The sequence below is a fragment of the Oryctolagus cuniculus genome, chromosome 16 (genome assembly GCF_964237555.1).
Source record: "Oryctolagus cuniculus chromosome 16, mOryCun1.1, whole genome shotgun sequence".
In the NCBI taxonomy this organism is placed as follows: Eukaryota; Metazoa; Chordata; class Mammalia; order Lagomorpha; family Leporidae; genus Oryctolagus; species Oryctolagus cuniculus.
The window spans coordinates 28,633,821-28,661,255 of NC_091447.1; the positions used below are offsets into that span (position 1 = coordinate 28,633,821).

General features: G+C 42.2%; 1 protein-coding gene across 9 annotated transcripts in view; it reads right to left on the bottom strand.

The window, feature by feature from the left end:
* AMPH (amphiphysin) overlaps positions 1 to 27,435 on the bottom strand; it is a 225,320-nt gene that overhangs the window by 124,133 nt on the left and 73,752 nt on the right. For 8 of the 9 annotated variants that reach the window (XM_051853305.2, XM_051853303.2, XM_070059744.1 and 5 more), the window contains exon 2: positions 1,615 to 1,695. In XM_051853305.2, coding sequence (XP_051709265.2) covers positions 1,615 to 1,695 — 81 coding nt within the window. Of the gene's footprint in view, positions 1 to 1,614; positions 1,696 to 23,063; positions 23,166 to 27,435 lie in introns of all 9 variants that reach the window. The other variant, XM_070059746.1, reaches the window with a different exon arrangement.

A 27,435-nucleotide genomic window follows, 5' to 3' on the forward strand; every position in this document is an offset into this window, starting at 1 on the left:
GTGAACATGGATTGGTAGCTCCAATGTCACTATGAAAATATTTACATATCTTTACACTTCCTATGTCCAAATCCTATTTTCTAGAATTTTGCTGGCCCATGGTCCTTCCAACCCCCACTGTAGCATGACCTTTAGATTTAAGACTTCTAACCTCAGAAGATCCAGTTCCCACCTTCCTCTCTCCAACCCACATGCATGCTCTCTATGGAGCGATATTCTAGATAATGATCCAAGCCTTAGAGATCAAAGCAGATGCCAAGAAATAGCTTGTTTCTTTATCTACGTGTTTTTCATGTAATAGTCTACCAAGAAACAAACATCAAAAATTGTGTTTCTAGGGCTTTTCCCCCATTAATACCTCCCCTAAGAAGTCTTTTCAGACATTTTTAATCATACTCCCTTGAAATTTTAATACTATGTATGTGTGTGTGTGTTTATTTCTGTAATGTGTGTTTTCCTTTAGGCTAATACATTTAAAGGGTGAGATTTTGTTCCTCCCTCAAGAACCAATTTTTACCTCCTTGGGAGAGATAGAATCCCTTTTGAGAAAACATGATCTTAAAGCATCCAACAACAAAAGCCATTTTGCCAGAAGCATTTTTTACTTTGCTCTAATATTTAGTGGAATATAAATAATCAAAAACACTATCTTATGGGCAGGCTTTTTGGCCTGGCAGTTAAGATGTCACCTGGGACACTACATCTCATTTTGTGGTGCCCGGGTTAGAGTCCTGGCTCCATTCCGAATTCCAGTTTCCTGCTAAAAGACCTGGGAGGCAGCAGGGGATGGCTCAAGTAATTGGTCCCTGCCACTCCCCCAGGAGACCTGGGTTGGGTTCTCAGCTGGGCTCCAGCCTGGCAAAACATTCTAGGCATTTGGGAAGCAGCATATCAACATGCATCTCTCTCTCTCTCTCTAATAAATAAATAAATAAATAAATATTTAAAAAACCATCCTTCTTCTGGATCAATCATCTGTAAGGAAGCAGTCCAGAGCTGCAGTCTTTGTCTACTGGGATTCTAAAACTCAGATTCTCTTCCCATAGTGCCTACTGCCTCTTCCCTTGTCTTCCACAAGAGTCTACAAAAATAGCAAGTATTACCCTCAAGTGTTCTTTCTTCAATGTGAACTCATCTTGGTTATATACTGTATTAGTCTACTTTCTTTCATTAATAACACAATACCACAAACTGGGCAAGTTATAAAGAAAGGTTTATTTTGGCTCACAGTTCTAGAGATGAAGGGTACAGTGATGGTATCTGGTGATGGGGCTCTTGCTGGCAGAGTTCCAGGGTGGCCCAGGGCACCACATGCCAAGAGACAGGGAGTATGGATGTATCTCTTCTGGTCTCTGCACTTGTTTATATAAAGCCACAGCAACCAATCATAGAGCTCCAATCTAAAGACCTCATCTAATGCTAATTACCGCCTAAGGCCCTAAACATAATAGCTAGATTAACTTTCTATCTTCCTAGTATCTCACAATGAGGAGGTGATTTCAACGCACGAAGTCTTGGGGGACACACTCACACCACATCCAAACCACAGCATAAACGAAAGCATAAGCGTAGCTAAACCCTTCCTCACTCAGCACACTAGATGAATGGACTCACTTCTTGCCGTTTGAAGTTCTGGACATATTCTTCAAACTGCTCGTCTTTGGTTTCATCAGCTTTCCCCAGCTTCTGGAGCACCTGGTTCGTGAACAAAGCAAAACAGTTCGATTTAGTCATCTCTCAAAGGAAGCTGTGCCTTTCCAGGTAGAGGCGAGAGTGACATGTTTCACTCTGACTGTGGAGACTCCACTCTCAGGGCTGTCCTGGAAGCCTCCTGGCCTCTGTCTCTGGAGTGCAAGAGACCTGGAATTTAACCACAGTTGTGCCACCCACAGGCTGTGTGACTTGGAACAAGCATCATGTACACTGCATTTACTTATTTGCATTCTCTGCTTCCTCCACAAAACTCTCTGCGTGACTGAAAGACAGAAGCCATGACTTACTCATCTTTTTGCCAAAAGCATCGACCACAATGTTGGCATATAACAGGTACTTGATTATTTCTTTTTTTTTTTTTTTTTGGACACACAAAGTTAGGCAGTGAGAGACAGAGAGAAAGGTCTTCCTTTTCTGTTGGTTCACCCTGCAATGGCCGCTACAGCCGGCACACTGCGCCGATCCGAAGCCAGGACCCAGGTGCTTCTCCTGGTCTCCCATGCGGGTGCAGGGGCCCAAGCACTTGGGCCATCCTCCACTACCTTCCCGGGCCACAGCAGAGAGCTGGACTGGAAGAGGAGCAACCGGGACAGAATCCGGCGCCCCAACCGGGACTAGAACCCGAAGTGCCGGCACCGCAGGCAGAGGATTGGCCTAGTGAGCCGTGGCACCAGCCTCGATTATTTCTCAAACAGTGAGCTAAAGCTATGTGACAAAGGGTATGAATCTACTTCATTAGGACAGCATTAGAACTGCTGGAGCAAAATCCCATGGTAATTTCTCCCCTGCCATCTTCTAATACTCCCTTTAGTTCATTAAATGTTCAATAAAGCTGTCGGATACACAAGGCCTATGTTATATACTGGTCAACCAAAATTACAGCGGAGAATAAAATGAGGTGCAGCACTTTATACCCCTGCCAAATTTAGTAGAATAGACAAGTCAGGTCCACATATAACAAATCAAAGACAATAAATTTTAAAAAAAATGATAGGCTTTCAAAGTGTTATGAGCAATATCTCTGAAAGCTGAAGTCTTCATAGAAAGCTCTATGGAGTTTCTAAATTTTGTTAGAAAGCCCTATAGATAGGAATGTGGCAGAGCACATGCCAGCCAAGGAAGCAGCCAAAGGGAAGATCACTGGGAAAGCCACTATGTACTACAGGCCTGGGTGTGAACAGTTCTATTGGCCTAAACTCAGAAAACAGGGCTCCTATGTGCCTGGGACTAGAGAAGACGAATTATACTTCACCTCTTTAGTTCACGCAACGCTCCTGAGCTGTGCTGCCTACTTCATAGGATTGATTTAAATTACTAACAAGATTTTATTAAGACCTTAAATAAAACACTGAATCGAGTCTCTGGTAGTTAAATGTTACCATTATTATCACCATCACCTTACTTTATTTACTTTACGTACATATGCAGGCATCATGCCACTGCAAGTTGAAGCTATACCCCTAGAAGGAATGTGACTCTCACTGCTGTGCGGTGTCGAGCTCAGACACACTGACTGACAACGGGAACTCTACTGTACCCATCCCTCCTGCCAAACACAGCACCAGGCAATAGGATTCATCCCCATCCAATACAGTTACAAACCTTGAAATACCAGCTACTCTGAAACAGCCTGGATGGCTACGGATCCAATATTCTCCAAGGAAAAGGAAAATGCATTGATGGAGTTAACCTGGGGCATGAAATTCTCACTGGATTCAACAATGATTTCCAGAACAGACTGGAAAAGTGGAGAGGAAAAATGAGTGAACCAAAAGATAGAATACACTTTGTAGGTTCACATAAAGGAAAGAGATAAAGGACAGACACCCAGATAGATCTCATGCCAGTGCTGCTCAATCAGTTTTTGTTCCTGTTAGGAACAAAAGCATTTTAGAAAGGAAAGTAGTACAGAGGAAATGGTAAAAACAACCATCACCCAAAATGTGTAAATGATTTCTTCTAGCAAAGTGTTTTACAAATCAGAAGGAACAAACTGAACCTGCTGTGTTTAAATAGGAAGGCAGGGGGCCGGCACTGTGGCACAGCAAGTTAAAGCCCTGGACTACAGTGCTGGCATCCCATGAGTTCTAGCAGCTCCACATCAGACTGAGCTCCCTGCTAAGGCACCTGGGAAAGCAGCAAAGGATGACCCAAATGCTTGGAACCTGCACCCACATGGGAGACCTAGAAGAAGTTCTTGGCTCCTGGCTCCTGGCTCCAGCTTGGTCCAGCCCTGGTCATTGCGGCCATTTGGGGAGTGAACCAGTGAATGGAAGACATCTCTTCTGTATCTACCACTCCGTAACTCCGCCTTTCAAACAAATAAATCTTTAAAATAAATAAATAAATAGGAAGGAGTAAGATAATGTTATCCATTAGGAAGAAACACAGAAACTCATATCCTTGATTAATAAAATAAGCAACACACACCACATTTTACTTGATATCTTCTTAGCTATTTTATCTCTCCCATTAGATTCAATTTGCAATGTTTTAAATAAACCTAAGTATCAAAATATTTATCCAATAAGTCATAGTTCATATAGATACTTTCAAGTACAGTTTGGCACATGCTCACTTGGACTTACCCCTAATGGTAGAGTTAGAAATGTGCCAGGGCATTCCAAATCAATCCCATCAAGGTGGCATGTACCATTGTCATCTTACTAGTCGAAGTGATCAGTTTAAGTTCATAATTGATCATAATGATAGGATTAAGTGTCAAAGGGATCACATAAACAAGACTAGTGTCTGATAATCATAACTGATAGAATTAAAAAGGAGAGAACAATCCAACATGGGAAGTGGGATACACAGCAGACTCATAGAATGGCACATGTCCTAAACAGCACTCTGGCCTCAGAATCAGCCCTTAAAGCATTCAGATCTGGCTAAAAAGCCCATGAGAGTTTCACAGGCATGGAAAGCCAAGACACTGTGACAAAAAAAATGACCTAAATGAAAGATCTCTGTGAGTGAGATCCCAGTGGAAAGAATGGGCCATCAAAGAAGGATGTACTTTTCTCTAAAGAGAGGAGAGAACTTCCACTTTGATTATGGCCTTGTCTAATTAAGGTCAGAGTTGGAGAATTCAAGAGGCATCCACAGCTTTGGCAGCTCATGACAAGAGCCTCAGGTGATTACTGACATCATAAATAAGAGTGTCAATTGTTAAATCAACAACAAGAGTCACTGTGCACTTACTCCCCATGTAGGACCTCTGTCCTTAATGTGTTGTACCATGCAAATTAACGGTAAAACTACTACTCAAACAGTACTCTATACTTTGTGTGTCTGTGTGGGTGCTAAACTGTTGAAATCTTTACTTAGTATATACTAAGTTGATCTTCTGGATATAAAGATAATTAAAAATGAACCTTGATGAAGAATGGGATGGGAGAGGAAGTGGGAGATGCGAAGGTTGCGGGTGGAAGGGAGGTTATGGAAAAAGCCGCTATAATCCAAAAATTTTACTTTGGAAATTTATAATTATTAAATGAAAGTTGAAAAAAAAGACCTCTCTCTTTGCCTCTCCTCTCTCTGTGTAACTCTAACTTTTGAATAAATAAATCTTTTAAAATGTTAAAAATATAAATGTACAATAATTAGACTTATGTATTTGACTTTCAACCAAAATGCAACAGCATGGAAGTCAGGAGTGTGTGGTTTCTACCCTTAACTAGAAATAAGGAATGACTTTAGCAGAGAGTATGTGTTACTAAAGCAATAGACAAATCAACAAAGCATCTAATGTAATCTCAGGTTGCACCATTAGAGCTTAATAACAACCAAGAAAGCAGTCTTTGATGCTTTCAGATATGGGCAAGTTGGGAAATACAAATATACAGACAACCTGGAGCCAACTCAAGGTACTCTCAAAGGCACAGAGAGTTGATACCACATGGTAAGAAGAAGATTTGAGGTAAGTTGGTATATTGCCAGGGAGAAGGGAAGAGAGTTCAGCTGTCTAAAAAGTAAATAGTAAAGAACAATCAGACTTGTTCTGTCAGAAACCATGATCAAGAACCAGCTTCAGGGGGCAGCACTGTGGCATAGCGGGTAAAGCCACCACCTGCAGTGCTGTAACCCATATGGGCACCAGCTGCTCCACTTCCCATCCAGCTCTCTGCTATGGCCTGGGAAAGCAGTAGAAGGTGGCCCACGTCCTTGGACCCTTGCACCTACGTGGGAGACCTGGAAGAAGCTCCTGGCTCCTGGCTTCAGATCAGCACAGCTCTGGCCATTACAGCCAATTGCGGAGTAAACCAACAGATGGAAGACATTTCTCTCTCTCTCCATCTGTCTCTCTGTCTCTGTCTCTCTCCCCCTTTCTCTCTCTCTCTCTCTCTCTCTCTCTCTCTCTCTCTCTGTATAACTCTGACTTTCAAATAAATACTTAAATCCTAAAGAAAAAAGAAAAGAAAAGAACTAGCTTCAGGGATGCATGTTTGCGCCAGGGCTTAAGACACAAGTTGGGACATCCACACCCAACATCACAGTGCCTGGGTTCGAGTCCCAGCTCCGCTGTCAATTCTAAATTCCTGCTAATGCAGACCATGGAAGGCAGTGGATGATGCATTGGGTTCCTGCCAACCACATGAGTGACCTGGATTGAGTTCTTAGCTCCTGGATTCAGCCTGGCCTACCCCTGGTTCCTGCACGCATTTGAGGAGTGAATCAGCAGACGGGAGCCATGTCTGCCTCGGTCTCTGTCTCTGAAATAGAAATAAATATCTTAAAAATAAGAACTAGCATATGCCTGTAAAACCTATACAAAGAAAAACTTTTCCACAAAAGAAATTGCCATCATGGTTTTCTGGAAATAAGTTTGTTGGTAGAAGGAATGAGCTCACTGTCCTAGAAGTTATTTGAGCTAAACCAATAGTGAGAGTGCAGAAGAAGAGATTTACTCATCAAACAGATGAGTGGAATAAATTTTATCTCAAGTACTTTCAAATTCTGGGGCTCTATAATAAATTTATCATATTAGACATTTTCCCTGGAGAGGAATGCAAATCACAGTGGATAGTAAGCTAAGAAGGTCTCCTCATATTTACTAAAATAAAAACTTCATTCTACTCTGTGAAGAGACTAGAGGAAAAGCATGCTACATCCTAGGGTCTGTGAGCAAGGTTCTGAGAGAATATTCTTAGCCCCAGAGACTCCTGGGAACTTACCAGAAATCAGCAGCAGTGAAGCTACTGCAGTGGATGAGAAAGATCAGAGAAAACAGGGTGGGAAGAAAGATGTGGATCAGAGATAAAAATCCAGGAAAATCATTCTTTGAAGAACAGGCCTAAGAGGATCCTTGACAGGAAACAGGGGACCAAGAGGTATGGTCAAACCAGGAGTAAATTCGTAAAATCCAAAGAAGACTGCTTCTAATGCTGCAGAGAATTCAAGGAAGATAAAGACTAAAAGACCCAAAGTGTCCTCTGGATTCAGTAACCCTTTTGACTTGCCAAGGGCTACTTAGTGGGGTGGGTAGAATCAGAAAAGTGATCCTAGGAGACTGAGCAAATATCGAGGTGGAGTCAGAGGGAAGGAGCAGGTACTCCTGCCAGAACCTGAGGCAAAGAAAGCCAAATGAGGACTTTCTAAAATGGATACAGCTTGACCTGTTTCTATACCAGGAAGACCAGGCCACAGAAAGTGAGAGTCAAGAGCTCTGAGAAAGAGGATTGCACAGTAGGACAAACAGGGGTGGGGTGTGAATCAGGAATGGAAGGGTTCACCTTGCTCAGGAAGAGGCTCAACTGGTTCTCGGAAACACGAGGAAGGGTGAATCGGAAGGCGGAGAAGTCTGCCTGTGCAGAGGCCAGGTCTGAAGGGACAAACATGGCGGATCCATCTTTCCAACAAGGTGAAAGACCAAGAGGCAGGGAGGAGTTGGTCAGGGTAAAGACTCCAGGGAGGGGTCGGCGCTGTGGCTCAGCGGGTTAAAGCCCTGGTCTGAAACGCCTGCATCCCATATGGGCACCAGTTCAAGTCCCGGCTGCTCCTCTTCCCATCCAGCTCTCTGCTATGGCCTGGGATAGCAGTAGAAGATGGCCCAAGTCCTTGGGACCCTGCATCCATGTGGGAGACCCAGAAGAAGCTCCTGGCTCCTGGCTTCAGATCGGTGCAGCTCCGGCCAAATGGGGAGTGAACCATCGGATGGAAGACCTCTAGTGCGCGCGCGCTCGCTCTCTCTCTCTCTCTCTCTTTCTTTCTCTGCCTCTCCTCTGTGTGACTCTGACTTTCAAGTAAAATAAATAAATCTTTAAAAAAAAAAGACTCCAGGGAAAGGGAAATGGTTCAGATGTGGAACTAGGAAAGATACTAAGCAGAACACACAGCAGGGCTTTTGGGTGGAACTGCAGGGCCGGCTGAGGGGGAACCATGGCTGCACAGTGGTTTTGTGATCTTTCCCAGCAGCCTTAATACAGGCGGTGAGATTGATCCACTACATGGAAAATATCTTTAGGCAGCAAAGATAAGGACACCTAGAACTGAAATGACTAAAAACACATCTTTCTCCATGTTTTACATGACTATTATTTGACAGTGACTTGATTACTTAGAAGGACTCTTCTCTCCATTGGCTATGTTGAAAATAGCCGTTAAGTCTGAACTTTCTGCCATCATTAATATTACAAGAGGATTACTATCTACACATGTATTTGATATTCAGATTTTTTAAAAGATTTATTTATTTATTTGAAAGTCAGAGTTACACAAAGAGAGAGAGAGAGTGTGCGGTCTTCCATCTGATGGTTCACTCCCCGGTTGGTTGCAGCAGCTGGAGCTGAGCCAATCTGAAGCCAGGAGCCAGGAGCTTCTTCCAGGTCTCCCACACGGGTGCAGGGGCCCAAGGACTTGGGCCATCCTCTACTGCTTTCCCAGGCCACAGCAGAGAGCTGGATCAGAAGTAGAGCAGTTGGGTCTCGAACCGGTGCCCATAAGGGATGCCAGTGCTTTAGGCCAGGGCATTAACCCGCTAAGCCACAGCGCTGGTCCCGATATTCAGATTTTTGACAACAATGTGACACATTTTCCATCCACAGGCAAAATGAAAAAAGCTTTATGCTTATGATGTTTGGTTCAGGACTAAGATCTTTATTTCAAAGATAACTGCATCTTTATTGAAACACTACTATTGTGAAAAAATAGGATTTTTTTGTTGCATTTGTTGCTGCTTTTTTTTTTTTAGTTTCAGCACATAAGAATAATTGTGTATTGATTACAGTATTCAACCAAAAGTATTAAGTAGAACAAACAAAAAAAATACTAAGAGGGATAACATATTAAGTTGCTCATCAACAGTCAGGGCAAGGGCTGATCAAGTCACCATTTCTCATAGTGTTCATTTCACTTTAATAGGTTTCCTTTTTGGTGCTCAGTTAGTTGTCACCTATCAGGAAGAACAAGTGGTATTTGTCCCTTGGTTGATGTACAATGTAATACTTTATCCATTTTAGTATTTTTTTTTTGTTCTAGTACCATTGGTTGAACTCTGTAATTAACACACAATTATTCTTAGGTGTTTAAATTTTAACATTATGCTGCTGTTTTCAAATGGGAAATAATACAAGAGTACGTCAAAACAGTCATGAAAAAATAGAACTAAAACATAAGTACTTTGATGAGAAAAAGTTTTGAGGGGAGGGTGTTGTGTCACACTGGGTTAAGCCTCTGAATGAGATGCCTGCATCCCATACTGCAGTGCTGATCTGAGTCCCAGCTACTCTGCTTCCGGTCTAGGACCCTGTTAACTTGTCTGGGGAGGCAGTGGATGATGGCTGCAATACTGAGCTCCTGCCCCCCACATAGGAGGCTCTGATGTGGGCTCCTGGCTTTGGCCTGGCCTGGCCCAGCCTTGACTGTTGGAAGCATTTAGGAAGTAATCCAGCAGATGGAACATTCTCTCTCTCCTTCTACTCCTCTCAATATCTCTCTGTGTAGTTCACTTTGCCTTTCAAATAAATAAATAAATACATCTTTTTTAAAATCTGAAACATATGCACAATTTTTTAATATTCATATTCATCTCATTCATTTTCCATGAATATTTAGAAGACCCCATGTACACTAAGTTCAATACTCTTTTCAAATTGCACTTCCTTTAGATGATGAGATTCTGAAGCATGCTCTCAGCGTGGTGGGCTTATGCCTTCAGCCCAAGCTTAGCAGTTCTGATCTAATCCAAAAAGATATCATGCAACAGGCAAACAGAAAAAGTTAGGAGGAAGGAAAATCACAATGCAGTAACCAGAAATATTCCATCTCAAATTCTGTCAGTATCTCCTAAACAAGTCAGTTCCTCAGCCTGACTGGTTGAGGGCCACCCTAACGATAGGGGTCTCACATACTATTCCACAGCAACTGCCTAGATGATGACTCTAACAATGTACATCTCTGATTCTGGCAGTTTCCTCACACTGTAAAGCCAAGTTCTGATGGATTTTCAAATTCGCATAGTTAGTGTAAACTACATACTGACTATTGCAGTAGTAAGAGAACAACTGCCCACTCAATGTCTTAAGTTAAGAATGGAATACTATGCAGCTTTCAAAGAAAAACAGAAGTTGGCACTTTATTTTTATTTATTTGAAAGGCAGAAAGAGAAAGGGTGGGAAACAGAGGAAGAGGAAGATCTCTCATCCACTGGTTTACCTCTCAAAAGCCCACTGTTTCAGGCAGGAGACGGAAACTCAACCCAGGTCTCCCACACGGGAGACAGGAACACAGCTATGTGAGTTACGTTCTGCTACCTCCCGAGGTGTGCACTAGCAGCGAATTCAAGTCTGGAAGCGGAGCTGGAACTCAAACCCAGGGACTCTGATATGGAATGCGGGCATCCCGATCATTGTATTAACTTCTGTGCTAAACACCCATGCCAGTAGTTGGTATTCTGAGTCAAGTTTTAAAAATCACATCCTTCAGTTTCACAGAGAAATTACTTTTGTTAATTAGGGGGAAGATGAAAGCAAGGTCAAGCCATGGCGAGGTGTGACATCAAGGATAAAACTAGTTCTATGATTAGAAGCAGGGAAGTCAGTAAGAAGAGAAGACACCGACTACAAAGTGGTTCAAGATCAAGGCATACCAGAGTACAGGAAGGAGGCTTTTATGCTCAACTTCCTACTGCAACAAAAGTAATGGCTAAAGGAATGTTGGCAGGATTGGCTCCTAGGATGACTTGGAGAGTATTCCCGCAATGGACAAGGGCTCAGACCAAACTTCCAACTCTGTATGACTCATGCTTCCTTGTGCCAGGCTCTGACAGTCAAGGAGAGAATCACAGAATTTAATTAGTCTTCTGTGAACAAGGACACTCTCTTCTCTTCATACATTATGTGGTTTCCAAAATAAGGAACATAGAATTATGTATACATTTCTCACTAACTCCATGAGTAATCTGCACAGGATGGCCATGGCCACTTCTGGACAGAACACAGAGGTGTGACCATCCACCCTCATTCATTCATTTGTCCATAAACACACCTGCCCTTCTGCTCATTCAGAGAGAATGGATCCAGGGCTAACTCTGACAGCACAAAGTCCCAGAATCTCAGACTGGAAGGAGGTCATCAGAAGAGGGTCAGTGCAATGTCACTACTTGTCCTGAAGCATCCTACTGGGCATGTACTGAACTGTTTCCCAAACTTCAGGTTCCAAGTCCTTGGAACTCCTTCTGGATGTATCTCAGGGTTTAAAGCAGCTTTGGCCAGCACCGCGGCTCACTAGGCTAATCCTCCACCTGCGGCGCCGGCATCCCGGGTTCTAGTCCCAGTTGGGGTGCCAGATTCTGTCCCGGTTGCTCCTCTTCCAGTCCAGCTCTCTGCTGTGGCCCGGGAGTGCAGTGGAGGATGGCCCAAGTGCTTGGGCCCTGCACCCGCATGGGAGGCCAGGAGGAAGCACCTGGCTCCTGGCTTTGGATCGGCGCAGTGGGCCACAGCAGAGAGCTGGCCTGGAAGAGGGGCAACCGGGACAGAATCCGGTGCCCCACCGGGACTAGAACCCGGTGTGCCGGCGCTGCAGGCGGAGGATTAGCCTAGTGAGCTGCAGCACTGGCGGCATCCTTTAGACTTTAAAAGTCTGAGAACAGCATAGTATAGGGAGCTTACATGTTTCAACAATGAGTAGATTTATCCTAAGTATGATGGAGGCAACTAGGAGCTAGAAAGCTATGAAACAAAGACAATTCAGGGGTGTAGAAGGGGAACGGAGGTGAGAAACACCCCTAAAATCCAGTGAGAGTAGCACCAGCCAATCACGCAGAGACCTGGCAAGGTATCATGTCCCAGAACTCCACTGTCTTCTCTCCTAGCAGTCTTTGAACAACAGGACATCTAGTCTTCTGGGGGAAGGGAAGGGAAGCGAAGGTGAAGGGGGGAGAGGGGAGGGGAGGAGGAGGGGAGGGAAAGAGAAAGAAGATCACCTTGGTGGGAAAACTTCACCTGACGCTGATTTAGAAAAAGTTCAATGATCTTGAACTCCAGCACTTGGGGCCTTCCTCCTCTCCAGGAGCCAGACTGCTGCTCTCCTGTTGGGCAGGGTAGGTCACCTTGTCTCAAAACCACTCTTCCATGAGACCTCCTACTTCTAGTATCCAACCTAGAGTACCACGTGCAGATCAAAATTTAGTGGAAGTCTGAGAAATCCAGGGGTAGTCCACTGAGGCTTTGAGAGGGATCAGAGTTTCCTTCTCCATCAGCTTTCTTTAAGGAAGACAAACCGATTGCCTTACAGTAATAGTACAAGAGTAATCCAATGACCTCCAAACTCACTGGCTCGTTCAAATTAATCTTCCTGCTCTTTGGCTAGCAAAAGAGATTCCTCCATCTACTGTGGGCCAAATGCTTGAGAGAAAATGCATATCTGCCAGACGGGTTGCCATCTCCCCATGGAGGAGCTGTTACACACACAGAAGCCAGGGAAGGTTCTATCCAGCAGCCCGCACAGAACAGCTCCACTCCTGGCTGCCACACACAGATTCTCTGGGTGGTCTTTATGCACCAAGAGAAGACGGACCAGCCACCTGAAAACACTGACCTACAGCAGAACGTTTTAAATGTTGACTCGGAACAAAAGCCCACAAAACCCTACCCAGGACTTCAACTGAGCCATGCTTGTTGCCTAAGGAAAGAGAGGGATGTTTGTGCTAATGAGAAGGAAGCAGATGAAAAGGGGGTACTCCAGGGAAGAGAGAATGTGTTCTTGCGTGTCTTCTTCTTGTTAAAATACGCACTTTAATAATGCTATAATTTTCTCATTTATTAGCTCTCATCCATGGAAATTTAAAATATATCAAGCATAGTTCCAAATGCTTTATAAAGAAAGTCTGCAGAGGGGTGAGCACTGGGCCCAGTGATTCAGATACCAGTGGGGATGCCCTCAATCCCATAACAGAGTACTTGGGATTTGAGGCCCAGCTCTGCTCCAGATCCAAGCTTCCTGCTAATGTGCACCAGGGCAGGCATCACTTGCTGCCTTGCACTTGGGTCCTTACCACTCAGGTGGGAGACTTGGACTGAGATCTGTCTCCTGGCTTCAGCCTGGACCAGCCCAAACATTGAGTAGTGAGCTAGTGGATAAAGGCTCTCTCTCTCTCTCTCTCTCTCTCTCTCTCTCTGAAAAGCAAGAGTTTATGAAACGGAATTAAAAGATGAGCTTATTTTGGTGCAAAAGTGTTGAAATCCACATAGAAGAGAGATATTCAAAAATTTCATGGAAAATGCCTACTATGAAAAAAACTGCTATGGATTTCAAAAAACTTTGCACCAAAATAAGCTTAGCTTTTAATTTTGTTTTCCACAAACTTTTCAAGGTGTCCTCATATATAAAATTCTACTTAACCCTCCAATAATTTTCTGAGCTAGGTTATTATGATTATTTTCACTTCACCTGAAAATGCAGAGCACTAGAGAAGGGAAGTAACTGGCCACTGTCACACAGCTGGTGTGTAATGTAACCGGGCCCAGATTTAAAGCACACGGTCTGATGTTGGCTAGTTTCTAACCACTGGGCTATAATATCCTAGAGATAAAAGATAGCAACACAGAAAAGAACAGTCTATTGACGGTTCACAGTTAAGTCCTTTGCTACCATTTTATAGTGTATTCCACTGTGATTGACCATCTCGTATAGTCAGGAATGCTGACATGGTAACTGCTTGATCCATGCTATTGATAACTGTAAGCCCTTGGAGATCATCTCTATCCCAAACAAGTTACTGCATTAATCCAAACATCCTGGGAGTGGGGGAGCCAGTTACAGGGAAGTGTGTGTTTCCCTCAACTCTACCCTCACTTCACAGAAACCTCCTAACAAGCAGGTGAACTGCAAACAGCTCAAGACCTGGACACCATGCATAGAGGGTTAAGCAGCTGCCTACAACCCTGGCTTCCCATAGGGGCACCAGTTCGAGACCCAGCTGCTTCACTTCCAATCCAGCTCCCTGGTAATGTTCCTGGGAAAACAGCAACAGATGGCTCAAGTACTTGGTACCCTGCACCCAGGTGGGAGACCTGGAAGAAGCTCCTGGCTTCAGACTGGCCCAGTCCCGGCTGTTGAAGTCATCTGGGGAATAAACCAGCAACTGAAAGATCTCTCTGTCTGTCTCTCCCTCTCTCTAACTCTTTCAAAATAGATAAAATAAATCTTTAAAAAAATCAGGGTCAGTACATTTGAAAAATAGCAAATACTCTGTCATTTTATATTATAAATTTTCAAATATTGCTAAAGAACAAAAAAGTAAAGCCACAATGCTCATAAAACATAAAGCAAGCATGTACCAATTTTTTTTTAACACATTAGTTAATAAAGGAACTGGTGAGATGTTAGAACAGGTTACAAGAAGAATTCAAGGAATCCACAAAGACAGATGTATTTATTAGGTGCAAAGTTTTTGAGGGCCTGGGATAGTTGCTTTACAATATGTATTTTCCCTGTGGCAAAAAAAAAAAAAAATGACCTAAATGAAAGATCTCTGTGAGATCCCAGTGGAAAGAACAGGCCAGCAAAGAAGGAGGTACCTTTCTCTGAAGGGAGGAGAGAACTTCCACTTTGACTATGGCCTTGTCTAAATAAGATCAGAGTTTGTGAACTTAAGAGACTTCCATAGCCTTGGCAGCTTATGACAAGAGCCTCAGGTTATTACTCACATCATAAATAAGAGTGTCAATTGTTAAATCAACAACAGGAGTCACTGTGTACTTACTCCCCATGTAGGACCTCTGTCCTTAATGTGTTGTACTATGAGAATTAATGGTAAAAATAGTCTTCAAAAAGTACTTTATACTTTGTGTGTCTGTGTGGGTGCAAACTGTTGAAATGTTTACTTAGTATATACTAAGTTGACAATTTGTATATAATTAAAAATGAATCTTAATGAAGAATGGGATGGGAGAGGGAGTAGGAGATGGGATGGTTTGCAGGTGGGAGGGTGGTTATGGGGGGAAGAACATCTATAATCCAAAAGTTGTATTTTTGAAATTTATATTTACTAAATAAAAGTTTTCTAAAAAATATAAAACAATGTGTATTGTCCATGAACTTCTGTAGACTACATGCAAGTAAAAATGCTGAAGCGAATTCACAGAGATAGAAAGTATACGAAACAATAATTAACTGCACCCTACCTTACACAGCTCAGAAGCATACATGATTCTGTCAGCATAAACATAGTAAAAGCTCCAGAGAGTCCTACATCAAAGAAGCAAGTATAACATGATTTGATTCTCCTACACATCCTTATTCAGGTGAAATTCATAAATAATAATAAAATAAAAATTTAAGAATGAGAAGAATTCAGATGGAAGCAGATACGTAATTCTTGATGATCAGCTCAGATATACATGTAGGTACCACAGGCATGTGAGTTCTAATTTCAGATAAGTTTTTAAAGAAAATGAGTTTTTAGAGAGAACTGAAATGGTGACTGCTCACCACTCAGGAAGGAAGTGACAAGCAAGCCTATGAGAGTGACAAAGAGGGCATGGTTTCCAGCTCCACAGACACATCCTAGATGTGACCCTCACAGTCTGACCTGAACAAGTATGAATCTGTAAACTAAGGATGGTACTCTTGTACAGTCTAATGGTTACATGATAAAATGCATTGAAAATTTTTATCTCCATGCCTGGTAATACATGTTCAAAATATTAGTAATAAGAATTATTGATGTCCTAACGATCTATCACTTGATATATCTTTAAGCACTTGAAGATAGTGGTTTGTGGATGATTCCTAAGGTATACACCTATCCTCAGATTCAGTGATTCCACAGCTACTCCCTAGAGGTTTGATGAAGCTAGACTTATAGGAAGCATCACACCAACACAGTGCCTCTCCAGTTGAATACTAAAGAATGAAAAGCATGCAGACTGACTGGCTGTCTTCTTTGAGAAAAACAAAAATGCCCATGGCTTCTCTCTAGACAAGGGGCTCTACATCTGCAGGCCATGGAAAGATTCCCAAGGTATCCAGGAATGACCTAAAATTACATAGCTAATAATATGGTTTATTTGGAATGAGTTCTTGGCTTCCATAAGATGAAGAACCAGGGCTATGGGGCTGTGAATGATAACAGACAGTATTAGTACTGAAGAAAAATAAATAAATGGTAAAGTCAAGCAAAATTGGGCTCTGTGCCATCACTTTTGAGAACTGTATAACCTTTGCAAAATTTTTTACTTAGTTAAGACCTTGTTTCCACATCTGTGAAAATTACACAAGACCACAGCATCCAGCTTGAACCAAAAAGTGTTTAATTCGTTCTCTTCTCCTTGGCTCAATTGCAATATGAAAGAGCTGACAAGAAGCTTAGATTTTATACAGTCCTGCTCATCAATCCAATAGAAACATAAGTGCATTGACAAGGTCACGTCTGTAACATTCTTGAAAGAGACAGATATTTTAGGACCAGTGGGACATTGTAAAGATTATAAATTCGTCTTTATTTTGGCATGAGATGCTGGCAATCATCTTTCTGCACCTTAATAAATATCTCATGAGCAAGACCTCTCTTATTCCAAGAACCAGACATATGCCAGCAACGTGATGAACACAACCAAGAAAGCCCAGAGTGGCTATCTATGTTCCTAGAAACCATCAATACTAGGGAATACTTCACATTACCCAAAGTATCTAGGGAGAGTTTTGTAGCAACAGGAAATGGAATCCTTTTGCATGATCCTTCCTCAGAAAGGAAGAACAAATTCTGCCATCAGATCTACTAATGCATGTCCTCCTGAATCAAGAAAAGTTGGGCCTGGGGACTGAGAATAGAATTTGGCTTCACATCAGGGATAGCTTGCTTTTTTCCTGCTGAAGTTTTATTTTCCAGATTAAAAGTGTACTGGAAGCCAAACATTTGAAATATCGGTTAAGACACAGCATAAGATGCCTGCCAGATCAGAGTGCCTGGATTCAAGTTCCAACCCCACTTTTATTTATTTATTTATTTTTTTGACAGGCAGAGTGGACAGTGAGAGAGAGAGAGACAGAGAGAAAGGTCTTCCTTTACCGTTGGTTCACCCTCCAATGGCCGCTGCAGCTGGCACGCTGCGGCCAGCGCACCGTGCTGATCCGAAGCCAGGAGCCAGGTGCTCCTCCTGGTCTCCCATGGGGGTGCAGGGCCCAAGGACCTGCCTTCCCAGGCTACAGCAGAAAGCTGGACTGGAAGAGGGGCAACCGGGACAGAATCCGGTGCCCCGACCGGGACTAGAACCCGGGGTGCCGGCGCTGCAGGCAGAGGATTAGCCTAGTGAGCCGCGGCGCTGGTCCCAACCCCACTTTTGATTCCAGTTTCTTGTTAATGCACATCCTGGAAAGTAGTGGTGATGGCTCCAGCACTTAGACACCTATCATCCATGTGGAAGATTACTGGATAGCTGTCTTTCTTCTTCCCTCCCCTCCCCTCTCTTCCCATCCCCTCCCCTCCGTGAACGAACGGAAGAAAGACCTTTCTCTCTCTCTCTCTCTCTCTCACTGTCTAACTCTGCCTCAAAGGGACAACTTAACTCAAAAACAAAAAGAAAAAGAAATTGGAGGGTCTGGTGTTGTGGCACAGCAGGTTAATGCCCTGGCCTGAAGCGCCAGCATCCCAATGGGTGCCAGTTCGAGACCCCGCTGCTCCACTTCCAATCCAGCTCTCTGCTATGGCCTAGGAAAGCAGTAGAGGATATCCCAAGTCCTTGGGCCCCTGCAACCACGTGGGAGCCCTGGAGGAAGCTCCTGGCTCCTGGCTTCGGATTGGCGCAGCTCCGGCCATTGCAGCCAATTGAGGAGTGAATCATCGGATGAAAGACCTCTCTCTCTCTCTCTCTCTCTCTCTCTCTCTGCTTCTCCTCTCTCTCTCTGTAACTCTTTCAAGTAAAATAAATAAATCTTTAAAAAAATGGAAAGGCACAAAATAAATAAGCTATCATTGCATTTCAAGGATCTAGAAAAACAACAACAAACCAAACCCAAAACTAGAAGGAAAAGAGAAACAATAAAATCAGAGAAGAAATCAATAAAATCAAAACCAATAGAACAATACAAAAGATCAACAAAATGAAGAGCTGGATTTTCAAAAAAATAAAATTAACACACCATTGACCCAACAAACCAAAAAAAGGGGGGAGAAACCCAAATTAACAAAATCAGAGATGAAACAGGAAATATTACAACAGACACCACAGGAATAAAAAGAATCATCAGAAATTATTAGAGCTTATGCCAACAATCCGGGAAACCTGAAAGAAATGCATAGATTTCTAGACACATTTAACCTACCTAAATTGAACCAGGAAGACACAGAAACCTAAACAGACCAAAACAGTAATAAATACCCTCGCAACAAAGAAAATCCCAGGACTGGATGGCTTCGCTGCTAAATTCTACCAAAAATTAAAGAACTAACTCCAATTCTTTTCAAGCTATTCAAAATAATTGAAAGGATGGAATCCTCCCAAATTCCTTCTATGAAACCAGCATCACCTTAATTCCAAAACCTGAAACAGATACAACAGAGAAAGAAAAATACAGACCCATCTCTTGATGAACATAGATGCAAAAATCCTCAACAAAATACTAGCCAATTGAAAATAACAACAGATCAGAAAGATCATTCACCCAGACCAAGTGGGATTTATCCCTGGTATGCAAGGATGGTTCAACTTTCACAAAATCAATATGATACATCACATTAACAAACTGAATAATAAAAATATGATTATCTTAATAGATACAGACAAAGTATGTGATAAAATACAACACATCTTCATGATGAAAACCTTCAGTAAATTGGGAATATAAGGAAAATTTCTCAACACAATCAAAGCAACATATGACAAACCCACAACCAGTGTCCTATTGAATGGGCAAATGTTAGAAGGATTCCCACTGAGTTGTGGAACCAGACAAGGGTGCCGACTCCTACTACTGTTTTTCAATATATTCCTGGAAGTTTTAGCCAGAGCCATTAGACAAGAAAAAGAAATCAAAGGGATACAAATTGGGAAGGAGGACATCAAACTATCCCTATTTGCAGATAACATGATCCTATACATAGGGGAGCCAAAAGACTCCACTAAGAGACTATTGTAACTCATAGAAGAGTTTATGCAGACAATGCCACAGCTGAGAAAGAGCTTCTAAGATCAATCCCATTAGTAATAGCCACCAAAAAAATCAAATACCTTGGAATAAATCTAACCAAATGTCAAAACCTCTATGATGAGAATTATAAAACACTAAAGAAAGAAATAGAAGAAGACACAAAAAAATTAAAAAATCTTCCATGTTAATGGATTGGAAGAATCAATACCAACAAAATGTCAATACTGGTGAAAGCATTTTACAGATTCAATGCAATACCCATCAAAATACCAGACATTCTTCTCAGATATAGAGAAAATGATGTTGAATTTCATTTGGAAACACAAGAGATCCCAAATAACTAAAGCAATATTCTAGAACAAAAACAAAGCTGGAGGCATCACAATACCAGATTTCAAGATACACTACAGGGCAGTTATAATCAAAACAGCCTGGGACTAGTACAAAAACAGATGGATAGATTGATGGGACAGAATAGAAACATCCGAAATCAACCCAAATATCTACAACCAACTAATTTTCAGCAAAGGAGCTAAAATCAACCCCTAGAGCAAGGACAGTCTCTTCAACAAATGGTGCTGGGAAAACTGGATCGCCACACACAGAATCATGAAGTAAGACCTTTACCTGACACCTTTCACCAAAATCCAGCAGCTTAAGTATTATAAAGACCAAATGGATAGGATTAAGTACTATAGTAACCATATAGATAGGATCCAGTGAACAAGTGATCATATAAATAGGACTAAGTGTATGGAAACAATAATAAAATTAAATAGGAGAGAAGGCTCCAACATGTGAAGCAGTCCACTCAGCAGACTCATAGAAGTACAACTGCGTTAGGCAGAACTCCAACCTCGGAATCAGCCTTCCAGGCACTCCAGTCAGGCTGGAAAGCCAAGACACTCTTGCAAAAGACATCTTCCACAAAGGATCCCTATTGGCAAGACCCCAGAGGAAAGAAGAGGCCAATAAAGAATGATACACTTTTCTCTAAAGGGAGAGGAGAATTTCCACTTTGCTTATGACTCTGTTGACCTTGTGGATCCAAAAGGCTTCCATACCTGAGAAAGATCAAGAGCCTTGGGCGATTACTGATGTCATAATTAAGAGTGTTTTTTGTTACACAATACACAAGTGTCACTGTGCACTAACTTCCAATGTAGGACCTCTATCCCCAAAGAGTTGTACTGTGAAACTTAATAGTAAAAGTTGTTCTCAAGAATCACTTCCTTTTAGTATATTAAAAGGAGGCTATTACTATGTCTCATTAGTTATAGTTATGTCCAGAGCTCACAAAAGAAGTGACATCTGTGGGTTCTTCTTTAAAGAAAATTAAGTTTCTAAAAGGAAAGAAGGGGGAGGAGGGAAGGGAAAAGAGGAAGAGGGGGAAAAAAAGCAAAATCACCTTTGAGAAGCAATAATATAAATCAACCCTTGTACAGACAGTTGAGGAACACTTAAGCTTTTTATTCACTTTTTTCTTTTTTTCTTTTTCTTTCTTATTTTCTATTTCTCTTTATTGGATAAAATAAGAGTCAGAGTACGAAGGGAGTAAGAATGGGGAGGAGAATGGGTGGGAGGGTGGGCATGGTGGGAAGATTTACTATGTACATAATGTTGTATTTATGAGACAAACACAAATTAAAAATAAATATAAAAAAAGAAAATAAAGGTCTCTGGATCCCAGATTGGGAGGTTGGGAGATAATCTGTTTAATCTCAATCTGGAGGAGCACCAAAATTGCATGGCCTTTAAATGCTCCCTCAAAAGCCATGCTTACACCCCAAATGCCAGGGATCACAATTAGCATAGATTTCAGATGGATCCAACAGGGTGTGATCCCAAAGCCAATTTCACTGATGAGTTGTCTAACACTGATTGATTCAAAAATAAAAATAATCTGCTTCTAAAACCTTTTTTTTTTTTTTTTTTTTGGACAAGCAGAGTTAGACTGTGAGAGAGAGAGACAGAGAGAAAGGTCTTCCTTTCTTCCTTTTTTCGTTGGTTCACCCCCAAAATGGCCGCTATGGCTGGGGTGCTGCAGCCGGCACGCTGCACTGATCTGAAGCCAGGAGCCAGGCGCTTCCTCCTGGTCTCCCATGCGGGTGCAGGGCCCAAGCACTTGGGCCATGCTCCACTGCCTTCCTGGGTCACAGCAGAGAGCTGGACTGGAAGAGGAGCAACCGGGACAGAATCTGGCGCCCTGACCGGGACTAGAACCCGGGGTGCCAGCACCGCAGGTGGAGGATCAGCCAAGTGAGCCACAGCACCGGCCTGCTTCTAAAACACTTACATATATCTACACAAACTGCAAGTTGGAACAAAAGTTTAGGAAAAAAGTCAAAGATTGCTAATAGACTGAAAAGCCAAAGCACACTTTCTCCTGAAACAACTCCTAACTCAGGGCTCTACACGGTATTTTCTGTTCAGTTTGTTCATGTGCCTATATTCATAAAAATAATAATAATAATAAAAATAAACAAAAGATCTGGGCTCAGGAAGGAGCCCTGAGTGCCTTCATAAACTTCTCGGGCCCTTGAACACAGAGCTACAGAAGGCCCCACACAGATGCTTCTCCTCTGGCTAAGGGCCCTGAGTCCCCGCCCAGCCTCCTTCCCCAGTGGACTCGGAGCTGAAAATATACTGTTCAGCCGTGGGCTATTGGCACAAATCAGTGAATGGATGGATGAATGATTTGATTCATGAACAGGAAATCAAGAAGCACTAATTATTTTTTGACACATTTCTGTACTTTGATTTATGCCTTGACTTTTAGTTGTCTTCAGCTATTTTACATCTGATTAGCACGAGGTGAATTACTGAAGAACAGATCTATTAAATCCAGTTTTGTAGGAGACCCACTCTTTGGACTACATCATCATACTGTATCATTTGCTATTTGTAAATACTTTAGGGAGATGTTTTAGCATTTTGCCTAGTGGTTAAGCCACAGGTTAGGATGCCCGGGTTCTACACTGGATAACTGAGTTAGATTCCTGGCTCCACTTGTGACTCCAGTATTCTACTAATGCAGACCCTGGGAGGCAGTGGTGATGATTCGAGTGGCTGGATTTGATATTGGAAATGATCCCCTAAAACATATACAAAAATGTGGCCCCTTAAAATTCCCCAGAAGTCCTATCTGGGGTGCCACATATGTTATAAAATTTGGGGTGACATACGATATCACCATATGCTTATAAATAAATCCCCAATATTAATAAGGCTGAGAGGGTTCTTGCCTAATATTTAGAAAAGAATTCTAAATACAAGCATAAATAATCAAGGCAGCATGGTACATTTTAAGCTTTTATTCAGTGAAAGAAATCATAGGAGAGTGAGAGCTTTACTTATAGGAGAGAGGTAAATCTGGGTTCATACCGAGTACCAGGAACCAGCCATGTGGAAGAGCATCTAGGCCAGGAAGCCTAGGGCGGGTGGCCCGAAGGCCACGCGCCCTGGGGGTGCATGGCTGCAGCCAGCCCCCTATTGACTAGTGGCCAGGGAAAAGAAAAGAGGCCGACACCCCATGTCCCAGGCTTTTAACTCACTTCCAAAGGGAAGTGGCTAATTAACCTGATTGGCCAGAGGGCACTCAGGTGTGGCCAGGTAGGAGCATGAGGTCACACAGAGCCCTGGTGAAGGTATCAGGTAGGGTGTGAGGTCACACAGAGGCATGGCAAAGGCGTGGTCTTCCAGCTCACAAACCTAATCGATTTTAACATGGATGCCTGCCTACTTAGATTCATGTCACTCACACGGGACACCTGCTTGAGTTCCCAGCTTCTGGCTTCAGTCTGGCCTAACCCGAGTCGTTGTGGTCACTGGAGGAATGATAATGGTTCTCTCTTTCTCTGTGTCTGTCTCAAAAAAAAAAAAAAAAAAAAAAAAAAAGAAAAGAAAGAAAAAGAAAAAGAAAAATTTTAGAAGCAGAACTGCCATAAGATAGAAGGGTAGGAAGAAGGTAACTATTCCGCAGATGCTGAGTGATACTCCTATAGTGCACATGCGTAAGTGAACAGAGCTCCGGAAGAGCATTTCACTAGTTTTCACTAGTTACTCACACCATCTGTAAACACAGGCAGACACTTCTCGGTGCGATCTCCCCATTTGCCCATCCAGATCCATGCCCTACTCCGCTAAGTGCTACAGGAAGCTGACCTCTACAGAATGCACCTGCCATGGTCCTGAAACACCAGCAGGAGAAGACAGGGAGGTGGAGCCAGAGGGAGAGGGGGGCATGGTCCCCTGGCTCAGCTAACACCACGAGTAGCAGCCTCATTCCCAGCACTGTTAGGTGGCCTCACAACAGTTATGTTTCCTTTCTGATGCTTTGAGACCAGCTCCTTCCCTTCCTCTTCAGACATGGGGGTAAAACACCCCCATTCTTCCTCACTGTCGCCAGTTTCACCATCCCTCCCTAGTCTCCTACTCACAGGGCATTCTGGAATAGAATCTGGGTCTCAAAATTCCCAGCTCAAACGTCACTACTGTGTTTTACCTCTCAACTATGAGAAATAATGAATGAAAGCCATTCCACTTCTAAAAGAGTGCTTCAGCTGTGGCCCAGGGTAGACATGGTCTAACACCAAAGCTGTACAATCCAGCCCACTGGAAACAATTTGTGTGATCAGCAAGTCTGAGTATACTAATCCCCCAACAATGGGGTTTTTTTTTGCCAACTAGGACACTTTGAAGAAGCATAAGCCCTGCAATTGTCAAAGGATAATTATCATTCAAAGGTGGTTAGTAGTTTGGGGCCTCCCATTGAATGCATTTGAAAGGGTAGAAGTTGTTTTTCCTTTTTAATGATTGCAAGAATTTTATCATAAGAGTTCACGAACAACTGTTTCATCACTATTGTTAAGATGCTGATTTTCCACCTTTGAGATTTCAAGGCAATCACAACCAAAATTCCAGTAGGCTCCCTTGAAGAAACTGATATGCTAATTCTAAAATTTATATGGAAATGTAAAATATGTCCAAAAAACACAATTTTTGGAAAAGAATACATAAAAGCTACTACACTGCACTCCAAAGCTGTATTTATAGACAAGAAGTCAAACTTTTTATGAAACTAAGAATGTGAAGAGTTACCTCTAACATTTTGAGATTCAATGATTGCTTACAGCCTTTGTCTCTACTGTTGAGGAACAGTGTTTTTCCTTCCCCTTCATACTATTTGTTGAACTCTTTACTTACTACAGGGTTAATCTTATGAGTATAAAGTAAACTGAAAATAGATCTTTGTAAAAGTTATGAGTAGGAACAGGAGAGAGAGGAAGAAGGGTGGGAGCAGATTTAGGAACATAGGGAGGGGAGGGGAGGAAGAATCACTATGCTCCTAAATCTGTATATATGAAATTAATGAAATTTCTATACCCTAAATAAAATTTAAAAAAAGAAAAACTTTGACCTTAACACCTAGTAAATCCTGAGTTTAGTAAAAGGAAACAATAAACAACTAACTCAGCCTCACCCTACGTCTATGAGGAAACCTAGTCCCCTGTGGGGTCTTGGTATTAAGCATGGAGGCTGTAAGACAGAAACCAGGTAGAAAAAATCATGCACTGACAATATTTCTAGGACAAAAACTATCTCCACAGACTGCATTCTCCTGAAATAATGACTTTAGGTTCACCAGACACCAGCTGCATACCTGCTGATATGAAATAACATGTAAGTATTCCTCTGTCTTCTGTTTAAAAGACTCAAACCTGCTTGCTTTATAAAATGTTGGTTCTTTCCATTCTACTGTTAGTCATAATTGATGGTATCAAATATTTAGCCAAAATGATAAAAGAGTACACTGTAGTCAAACCAATAAAATGTCCAGGTTACCTAAACAAAGAAAACATTCTCAAATTTTGTTCCTGTATATATCCAAGAATGAATTGGTCATCTTGATGAACATATTATTGTATAAGTACATATAACTATAATTGATCCTTTATTTGATGAAGGTCTATTATCCTATTTACAATTCCCCCTCTAATCCCTGTCACTCAAAGTAGGTCTTCACAATGGCGGCATCAGCCTCACCAGGGGCTTGCAAGAAGTGCAGAATCCCGAGACCTATCCCACAGCAGAACCTGCACTTCAACAAGATTCCAGGCAATTCTTCTGTGTGTTAAAGTGTAGGAATCTTGCGCTGAATTGCAAACTCAATGCTGAGTTCCACAGGGAAATGAAAGAACAGAAGCCATGACCCTGGACATGTGATGTAGACAAAGCCCAGACGATCCGTTGGAAGCTGTTGTGATCACAGGATATACTCTGAATGCTGGTTATGAAAAATGAATGTGTGACTTGGTGTAGTGTTGCTCTCACTCCCTAAAGGCAGAAGGATGAAAATTTTCCAAATGGTTAAGTGTTCTGGATGATGGACTGGGTTCTAGTTACGTGTAGTTTAATTTACATTTTAATGAAGCTATCATTAAAAAATCATTACAAAAAAGATAATGCTGCAGACTGTTCCACAGGAAGTGGAATCATTGTGACTAGTCACACATTTTTGCCCAAAATATGTGAATTAAACTCAAGTTTTTAGTTCAATGGCATTCTACAATTTCAAATAAATGACACAGTAGCACCCACGAAGTGTTCCTGTCCATGACCCAAAAAGATAAATATCCTGAAGAACGATCCTGCCCTTTCACGTGGATCAACTGAAACCAGATAAGCTGCATCAGGTTTTGAATTTCAGAACCAATGTTTCAGTTGCAAGCCACTCAGATTGCAAGCAAGAGGTTCCAACATGGAGCAATCATACTTGTAAATAAGAGCAAATCTCTATGTCAAATGTACTGTGGTGATCATTTACATAAAATCTGAAAAAGGCTTTAACCCAAAAGTCTGCATGTCATAGCACAGTATCATTAACCTGAACCCATCCTTGCTGCTTCTGCCAAAACCTAATAAGCAATCAGCAAGCAAAGGTGCACTCAGCACTTGGCCAGGAGCAAGGCACCACATCTGCTCCAAGCTGAGCATCTGCAAATATAAATAAGCTATTGTTTTCTCTCAACTTGTGATTGTGAAAAGTGAAGGTTTTCTCTCCTAGTCATCTTCTTTCCTTTTGCCTTTCCTTCCTCACCATTTATTCCAAATTCCACCGCAGACTTTGATAGCATAAAATACACTTACGTTATGCTGTAAAAAATGTGCAATATTAGCAGGAGAAAGTTTCATTTTGTAGAAGTCTCTCTGCAGAATCAGAAGGGGTGAGGTGGTTCTTTGGCACAGTGGTTAAGATGCCAGCCCCCAACAAAGGAGTGCCTGGGTTTGAGTCCTGGCTGTACGTTAAAGTCCTGCTTCCTGCTAATGTGCACTCTGAGAGTCAGCACGTGATGATTTAAGTAGTTTAGACCCTGCTACCACCCGGGAGACCAAAACTGAGTTTCTGGCTCCTGGCTTTGGCTTGGCCAGCCCCAGCTGTTGTCAGCACTTAGGGAGTGAACCATCAGAGAGGTGATAATGCCGTGTGTGTGTGTGTGTGTGTGTGTGTGTGTGTGTGTGTGTTTCAAATATAATTAACTAATTAATTAATTTTAAAGAAAAGAACCTGAACAGCTGAAGCATCAAGGGATGTCCAGCATCTCAAAAGCTCAAAGTCCAAAGATCTGGCCCTGGGGGAAAAACTAAGGAAGGCAAGATCATGTGGGAGGCATGGATGTGTGTGTGTGTGTGTGTGTGTGTGTGTGTGTGTGAGAGAGAGAGAGAGAGAGAGAGAAAGAAAGAGAGAGAGAGAAAGGGAGAGAGATGGCTACACATCCCAGAGAGAGAGAGAAAGGGAGAGAGATGGCTACACATCCCAGAGAGACTGCTTGTGACGTGTTATGGACCAACCATTATGGAATGAAGAGAGTGCTGCCTGCATTGTGCCTGAAGATTCCCAAGTGTGCATGCACAACAGAAAGAAAGCCCTTTCTCTCTGAACATGGCCTGGACGTGCATGCTATTGGGTGTTAAGGGCAAAACCAAAGGGTTACATCACTAGTTGGCAAGATAAAAGATAAATGCAAATTTAAGTAATTCACTCTAAAAACAAAATTATCCAGGAAACCAGATGATTTCATTCAGCCATAACATGCCAAGTACATTTCTCCACAGGGGAGAATACAGAATACA